The 8,771-nt window shown below is 33.7% G+C and overlaps 1 protein-coding gene across 2 annotated transcripts in view; it reads right to left on the reverse strand.

Annotated features, from left to right (window-relative positions):
• The window catches only part of LOC145294140 (urocanate hydratase-like), an 89,729-nt gene that overhangs the window by 19,219 nt on the left and 61,739 nt on the right, over positions 1-8,771 (reverse strand). For both annotated transcript variants that reach the window (XM_080141249.1, XM_080141257.1), the window contains exons 15-16: positions 7,620-7,690; positions 2,128-2,226 (exon numbers count right to left, since the gene is read on the reverse strand). In XM_080141249.1, coding sequence (XP_079997375.1) covers positions 2,128-2,226; positions 7,620-7,690 — 170 coding nt within the window. The remainder of the gene's footprint in view (positions 1-2,127; positions 2,227-7,619; positions 7,691-8,771) is intronic.

Below are 8,771 nucleotides of genomic sequence, written 5' to 3' on the forward strand. Positions count from 1 at the left end.
TAGCGCCCAACTTTTCTCTCCTAAGAAGTTACAAACATTAACCAAAAACCTTCTTTCCTGAACATTCTCACATCCTTACGAACTTTGAACACTTTGCTTGTTTTTACCTTCTCGTTAGGCTTGTTTCTTTAAATAAACGATTGAGAAATCAATCATTTTAAAATTTAAACACATATTGTTCCTATTTACAATGCCTCCCCACGCGACAGAGTTAGACACCAGGGTCGTTTTTTAATGTGGAGAAAAGGAACAAAAATAAAAATTGTCTCAGTCGTGAAGGATTTCTCCTCCACTGACAGAGAACAAGAAATTGAAGTGTAGATATGAAGAACAGATACTTTAAACACATATTGTTTGTCTGGTTCCTTCTTGCCACCATATGCTTGTGCATTTTATAACAAAAAGTAACATTTATAAATGAACAACAAATAAACAGTGCTTACTGTTGTGGTCCTAGTTAGGGAATCACAATATTAAGGTGAAAGAGTCCTGGTGTTCATTCCGAACGGTTAAACTGTGCATGGGCTCTCGGTATTTATTTGTTTCCCCACGAAAACAAAATGTGACACAAGGTCGTTTTTATGTGGGAGAAAACCAGCTCCCCCAAAAGGGGGCACTCTGACAGTGTGCAAAAATAAAATTGCCTTAATATAGAAAGGTTTCCCCCTCCACTGACTAAGAACAATTTAACTTGGATGCAGCGTCAGAGCAGACACCACACCGCGGCCATCAGGCCGACTGTGAGGAGAACTACGCATGTGCTCTCTCTATTTATTTGTTTCCCCACGAAAACAAAATGTGACACAAGGTCGTGTTTAATGTGGGCGAGAACCAGCTCCCTCAAAAAGGGGCACTCTGGTAGTGTGCAGAAATAAAATTGTCTTAGTATAGAAAGGTTTCCCCACTCATTGATTAATAACAATTTGACTAAAAATGAAATTGTCTCAATATAGAAAGGTTTCTCCTTCCATTGACCAAGAACAATTTAATTTTGGTGCAGTGTTAGAACAGACACTGCACCTTGGCCACTCAGCCGCACGAGAAGAGCATGGGTTCTCTGCTTGACAGCAGAAATGTCTGGCTTACATAGTGCCAGACGTATCCATACGATTATAGATATAGGAGTGCTAACTACCCCAGAACACTTACAAACCGTGTGAATTTATTACAGGCAGCGAGTACAAGACATGCTTCCAAGAAAGTTTGGAGGAGTGTGTTTTTAACATGTCTGTTCAGCTTGGCATCCCAGGAGTAAAAGAGTGATAGAGAGAGAGGGAGAGAAAAAGAGAGAAAGAGAGAGAGAGAAAGGAAGTTGATATCGCTACCTGTGGGTTGAATCATGCAACTGCTGGAAATAAGGGGGTGATAACTATATATGGATGCAAACTAGGCTGGACAGACAGCAGTTTGAAAACATGCCACGCAAGAAATTAGAAAGTATGTTTCACATTCACCAGACCCTCATAACCTCATTCTATATGGTTATCTCAAATATAATGAGTATTAAAACAATCTCCCGATTATTCCTGAATCATAGATCATCATCACAGTCAAAATCAGTGCCAAAGAGGAGTGTGTTAAAGCTATTGACAATTTTGTTGTTATGTTTTTCATTTTTCAGTAACTGTTAGACGCTCATGACTGAAACTCCAGTCTATATTTAACCTGTCCACCATGTTTCACTCATGAATATCCAATAGTTTTTGATTTATAGTTACTCGATGATAAACACACCATCGATACAACATACAAAATTATTCCCAATTCTGACATGCTCCTCTCTCAGCACTGCACTGATTTAAGCTGTGATAGTCCACTTTAATTCAGGAATAGTCTAGATATTGTTTTCATAGAAATTACCATTGATATAACCTCACAGATAAAAATCTAGGGGATTGGAGTTCGATGAATGTGAAACCCATTCAGGATCATACCCACTGATGAAACAGTTATCAAAGTGTCCCTGCATATCATTGAAAGTCCAACAGTCTTGAGTCTTATCGTGGTGTTTTTCAGGAGATTACACTATACAAATGCACATAAACCATATTATTACACTGGGTTATTGATTAAAATTTTGCGTTTATATATTTGATATATGCTGCATGCATGTAAACATTTACTTACCTTTATCACGCCATCATGAATTGCTTTGTTAAAAGCTACAGCAATTTTGGAACGGCCATTTTGGTCAGAGTATAAGATTCTGGCCTGAGATCCAACAACCTGTAAAAGAATTTAAATATTTCTTTATATATATATATATATATATATATATATATATATATATATATCAAAACTAAACTCTTTAACAATTAGGGATCTAACACGTAAAATTATAACTAATACCAACATTAACACCAAAGCCGGAATATATTCCATACCCTGCCTTGATTGTGGAAGAATATACGTAGGAGAAACTCAACGTAATTTAAATAAAAGAATATATGAACACAAAAGAGATGTAAAAAAACAAAACAACAATACACTCAACGCCATATATATATATATATATATATATATATATATATATATATATATATATATATATATATATATATATATAAAATTAAAGTTAAAGTTAAAGTTATACATTTGGATTTTACCGTCACTGGATTATTTATCTTCCACCAGACTATCCATTCATGTGTAATCACTTTTTTCTTCACCATATTCCCTCTGCTTCACTTTTTTTGTTTTCAAGTAAGATCTTTGACTTACTTATTGTTTCATCAAATACTTTTGCATGCAAAATCCGATCCTGCATTTTGCTAATTCCTAACCTCTGATAAGAAGGAAAGTATTTCTTCGAAAATCCGCGGATTAAGGACTATCCACTTATCTAGTGTTTCATTTTCAGATTAAATGTTTTTAACTCATTTCAAAGTGTTTTTTAACATGTTTTATTAACTGTTTGCTGGTATATATATATATATATATATATATATATATATAGAGAGAGAGAGAGAGAGAGAGAGAGAGAGAGAGAGAGAAGGAGGTAGAGATAGATAGATAGATAGATATAGATAGATATAGAGAGAGTATTTAAATTCCTTTAAATTCACACAAAAGTTGGGTTAATAGATCAATTGTGTATACATTACTGAAGCTCAAAATATAATAATTTAATAAATGTTTCCAATTTTATTTAAAAAAACATTATTATTCATACAATTGTTTCTGCCTATTTTAAAAACATATATTTTATCTTGATAATAAATACAGTTTTTGAATTTATTATCAAGAGAAAGAGTACGTTTTTAAAATAGAAAGACGTATCGAGTTTAAAAACTCTCTTCTCTGTCATATATAAACTTTCTACCCCAAATAAACTTTAATATATATATATATATATATATATATATATATATATATATATATATATATATAGTAAGTTATAAAATGTATATGGCGATTAAGCTACACTGAATATTCCGCATTTCATCTACTCTAGGATTCTCCAGGCTTATATGCGCATAAGCCTGAAGAATCCTAGAGTAGATGAAATGCGGAATATTCAGTTTAGCTTAATCGCTATATACATTTTATAACTTACTAACTAGCTCTACCTACGTATTGAGCACTTTTGAAGTAAATACTTAAAGTATACGCATAAATCTATACTTTTATATATTAATTTTATGTGAGTAAATTAAGTAGTTATATATATATATTTATAAAGATAGGTAATTCATCCACATTTGTTACAATTATAGTATTAATACGGCTTTCCTTATAATTCTTCTATTTCTTTTTCTTTGTATTACTCCTGAACTACAATGATGATTTGTGTCTCAAGCTTTGACGACATCAAGAACGGTTTCATTGAGATTGGTGTGCAGGGCATCTGTTCACCTCAGTCACTTCCTGGTCACTTCTAATTCAAAAAGCGAGTTTTGTGATACTGTTGTTGTCGGCCCTCAACATATGTAAAAACCATCTGAGCTGCCATTCTCCTATCATACCCTCATTGACACAATGCCTTAGCATCTTTGGATATTATCATTACAAATGTGGTCAAACTTTCTTTGTATATGTAAAAAAGAAGCAGATGGCAAATGATTTTTTTTTTCAAGTTAATTCTATTACAAAGTTATCAACCAAAATCCATGCGAGAAAATGTGTAAAAAAAATTATAAAAACTGAATATTTTACTTGTATGTATGAATGAAACTAATACCTTTTAAAAAAAATTAAGTTCAATGAAGAAAACAACTATGAAATGTCTACTGACTTAATCTTATATGTTAAAAATCTGAGGATGTGGTTTGTTATCTTGTTTGTTTGCTAGTTTGTCATTATGCACATTCCAATTGTACATGTAGACCCATATACTAATGGTGACTAATGTTGATAAAGGGTGAATGATAAGAGAAATGATGCGAGGAATTGTATAAATAATTAGGAGGACATAGAGTGGAAAAGGGAGAGAGAGTGAGAGAGAAAGATAAAGAGAAGAGAAGGGTCTATTATGACCTCACAATATATTTTGACCTTGTGAAATCTTTTGACCTTGTAATCCTTGTAAACCATGGTTATCGTCCAATATCAAAATTATAAAATTTAATAATAATAATAATAATAATAATAATAATAATAATAATAATAATAATAATAATTTGGTCGTAAACACTACCAAATGCAAGGTAAGTTACTCTTCTGTGATCAAACGCCTTAAAAATTGGTACAAACCTGTTTTTGCGTAGCCTGTAGAGTCCTGTGCAGACAAAAAGAATGAAGAGAAAACAAAAAAAAATGTTCACCTTTTCTTTTTATATCCTTGAGATATTGTTACCAAGTATGCAAATGAGATGCTTTTGGTGTGAAATAAATAAAGCTTGATTGCTCAGAGACTGCATTAATTTTGGATTTAGATCTTGAAGTAGCAAACTTTGTCAGTAGTGCTCGTGCTTTGGAGTTGTGAGTTTTGACAGCAGAGAATCGAGTTTAGGAGTAGCAAGTTTTTGGCATTAGTGTGTTGAATTTTAAGTAATGAATTTTGATAGCAGTGTGTCGAATTGATCCCCCCCCCCAGGGAAATTGTTACAACATAATTAACATTAGAGCAAGTGTAGAACAGTTAACACTTGATTGTTTTAACTATAAATGATGATGATAATAATAATAATAATAATAATAATAATAATAATATAACAAGATAGAAAAAATCTGACTACAGAGTGAGTATGAAAGAAAAGAAGAAACGGAGTAAATACACAGAGCTAGCCAGAAAGTTAAAAGGGATTTGGATGATGAAGAAAATCAAAATAATACCAATAATAGTAGGAGCACTAGGAACAATTCCGAAAAACTTTGAAAAAAGAATGGCAGAAATTGGAATCAGAGGAATGGGTGCAAAAATACAACGACTAACGACAGATCAGGAGTAAAGGTCAAACACAGAAGCTTGTCAAAACATGGAGCTTCCTCAAGACGAGAGCCATCCATTTCAATTGATGCCAGATGGGGGTCAGAGCGTTAATGGTGTAAAGATAGGAGTTTGGTTTTAGATGCATTAAAAGTAACCAGCCACCTCTTCCCCCACTGTACATCACGCTCAAGATCAGAGGAAAGAGAATCTCAGAGAACTTTGTCATTTACAGCCTTGAAGTGTTGCCATAGATGGTCGTGTCATCAGTATAGATGCCAACGAATGATTTAAGTATGTGTTTTGGGAGATCATTGATATAGATCAGGAAGAGAGTTGGCCCAGGATGGACCCCTGAGGGACTCCAGCATTAATATTGATGGCCTCTTATTTCTGCCCATCAACCACTACTTTTATGAACCTATCAGAGAAAAACAATTTAATAATTGAGAAAACATTTCCAGTTATACCATAGCTGGAAATCTTGTGAAGTAGGCCTTTATGCTATACCTTATCGAAGGCCTTTGATATATCGAGAGCAATTGCTCTAGAAAGGAAGCCTTTGTCAAGAGATTCACTAATCCTATGAGATATAACCATTAGCACATCTGCTGTAGATCTAGCAGAACGGAAACCATATTGCATGTCACTAAGAACATTATTTCTGCTGAGGTGGTTGACTACTTCTCAATTTAATATGGATTTCAGCAGCTTACTCATGACACAGGAGACTTATTGGTCTGTATTGAGATGGAGATGACTTATCACCTGAATTCTTAAATACAGGGCATACTGATGAGATTTTCCAGGGTGTTGGAAGGCACTTCTCCTTAAGGCAATGCTTAAACAGTTTTGTAAGTATGGGGACAAGTTCTGGTTGGAGCTTTTTCAGCACTATAATTGGAATGCCGTCAGGGCCAGTTGCTTTACTAGAATCAAGGTTCTTGGTTAGCTTGGTGACTTCACGCACAGATATTTTTATGTTGCATAGCGTGTTGTCTGTTATAGGAGGAAATATGGGGAGCTGATGGCCTTCGTCGCATAGAGTAGAATTAGCTGTAAAGTTCTTGGAAAATAGTTTGGCCTTGTCTGATGCTGACAAGATGACCTCAGGTCCATTGATGATGGTTGGGATAGAATGCATGCTTCTGTTCAGGATCCTGTTTGTTATTTGCCAAAACTGGTGGGAACCAAGCTGTTGCTCAGCTACTTTGGATTTAACGGACTGGGCATATAGCTCTCTTGCATTTTTATTACTCTTTTACAGTGGTTGCTGGCAGTCCTGAAAGCAGCTTTAGTCTCAGTGCATCTATTACGTTGGTAAGCTATGGAAAAAATGATTTCTGTGCGCAATGGCAGCAGCACATTCTGGGGAAAACCATAGCTGGCTGTTAGGTTTTTGTTGGAATTTTTTGGATGGTATGAATCGGTCTATGCCTACAATTAACCATTTTATCAAATCTGATACTATAGAAGACACATCCTTTTTAAACGTGGAATGCAAAGGTAGATCAGACATGAATGTACGGAAGCTATCCCAGTCATCCATAGAGTACTGGTATACAGTACGGTGGAGAGGTACGCCTGAAGTTTTATTACATTTAATTTTTATCTTAACTGATACAACGGAGTGGTTGGAGGATCCCAGAGGAGATAGAACAGAACAAAAACTGATACAACGTAAGTAAAGAACAAAGTGGTGAGAGTGATGAAATTAAATAAATAATAAAGACAGAGTGACAGGGAGGAGGAGGAAAAGAGAGAGGAGGTATCTCAATTTATGCTGACTTTGTAATGTTAGAAGAAAAAAATGTCTGTTATATCATACGGATGAAACAGAAGAGAAAGAAACATTACAAGATAGAAATGCTCTATTATGACATCATCATGTATTCCAGCTTTATAAAATCGTTTGACTTTGTAAAAATATAATTATCAACTGCTTTCAATATTAAGAAATTAGACATCTAATAATATATATAACAAATAAAGACCTAACAGGTTAAGGATGGCTTATTATTATACTAAAATTCTGATAACCTTGCTTGCTTGTTTGCCAATTGGATCTTTTAGGTGGTGGGAGGAATGACGAATGAGATGGGAAGAGGAAAATAAGGGGAGTAGTAGTAGCAGAAATGTAAAAGAAAAATCCTTTATAGAATCTGGACCTTATAAACAATGTAATTTCAATAAAAAGACACCGTGGAATTTCTGCAAGACGCTATTGGTATAGTGGTATAGATGACTTTACCATTTTATGAATTCCAGCTTCTTTTATCCAACGAATATTGTCTTCATATTGTTCTTTCACTGCTTTTGATTCTACAAAGAAACAATGAGAAGAATTCAAATTCTCCATAAGATTCTCTAAAAAGAATGCATTAAAAGAGTTAGTGCTAACTCACTTGAAACCCCCCCCCCACTTTTTAAAGAAAGAACACAAAGCATCAGCAGCCCACTCGTGCATAGACAAACTGTCACCACAAAAAGTATGATGTGTAGCAGTTTGAACAACATAACACTCTCTACATCAAATAAACACTAATTAAAACAACTAGTGGGAGATGCCTATGCACACATAAAACTATTCATGCTCATATGTAAGCAGTAGCTAAATACACACTGAAAATATTTAAACCAAAATATTTCTGGACTCATCCCACCGTCATTCAGCCTGTTAAATAATCTATAACTACGAATGTTTGATAAATAGCACATATAATTTATTTGCATGAATTCCGTTGCTAATGTTTTCAATTTGCAGTCATACCCCTCTCCATTTTCCTGGACTGCTCTCTAAATAACCTATAAGTAATTAAAAAAAATTTTTTTTTAATTCTTATGGCTTTAAAAGAACTCTATTTCCTTTTCTACCTTTGGTTGTTTTCAATATAAAAATAAATAAAACAAAAAAAAAATGTATTTTTTTATGGAGTTATATGGGTCTCTGCTGAGTTGTGTTTTCAATCTATACCATTCAATAAAACATATTTAAGACGTACCATACAACCAATAAAATATGAATGTTATATAAATATACTTGTGGTATTGGAAGTGTTTACTAACGATATATATATATATGACAGCCCCTTTATTAACGATATATATATATATGACAGCCCCTTTACTAACGATATATATATATATATATATATATATATATATATATATATATATATATATGACAGCCCCTTTAAGAAATTCGTTTCTTATCGTTGAGCACTTTCAGTTGAATTAAAGTCGGTCAATTTAGCTCTTATGCATAGATCATCGTATAACGATTAGATCACTGTCTGGTTGACGTAAATGAACATTTAAAATTAAAATGTTTAAATTCAACGTTATTTCACACGGTTAATGGTGGCCGAATGGATTAGGTCTTCGCTAATTGAGCCAGAGATGT

The sequence above is a fragment of the Euprymna scolopes genome, chromosome 2 (genome assembly GCF_053919585.1).
Source record: "Euprymna scolopes isolate OS-2025 chromosome 2, ASM5391958v1, whole genome shotgun sequence".
Taxonomy (NCBI): domain Eukaryota; kingdom Metazoa; phylum Mollusca; class Cephalopoda; order Sepiida; family Sepiolidae; genus Euprymna; species Euprymna scolopes.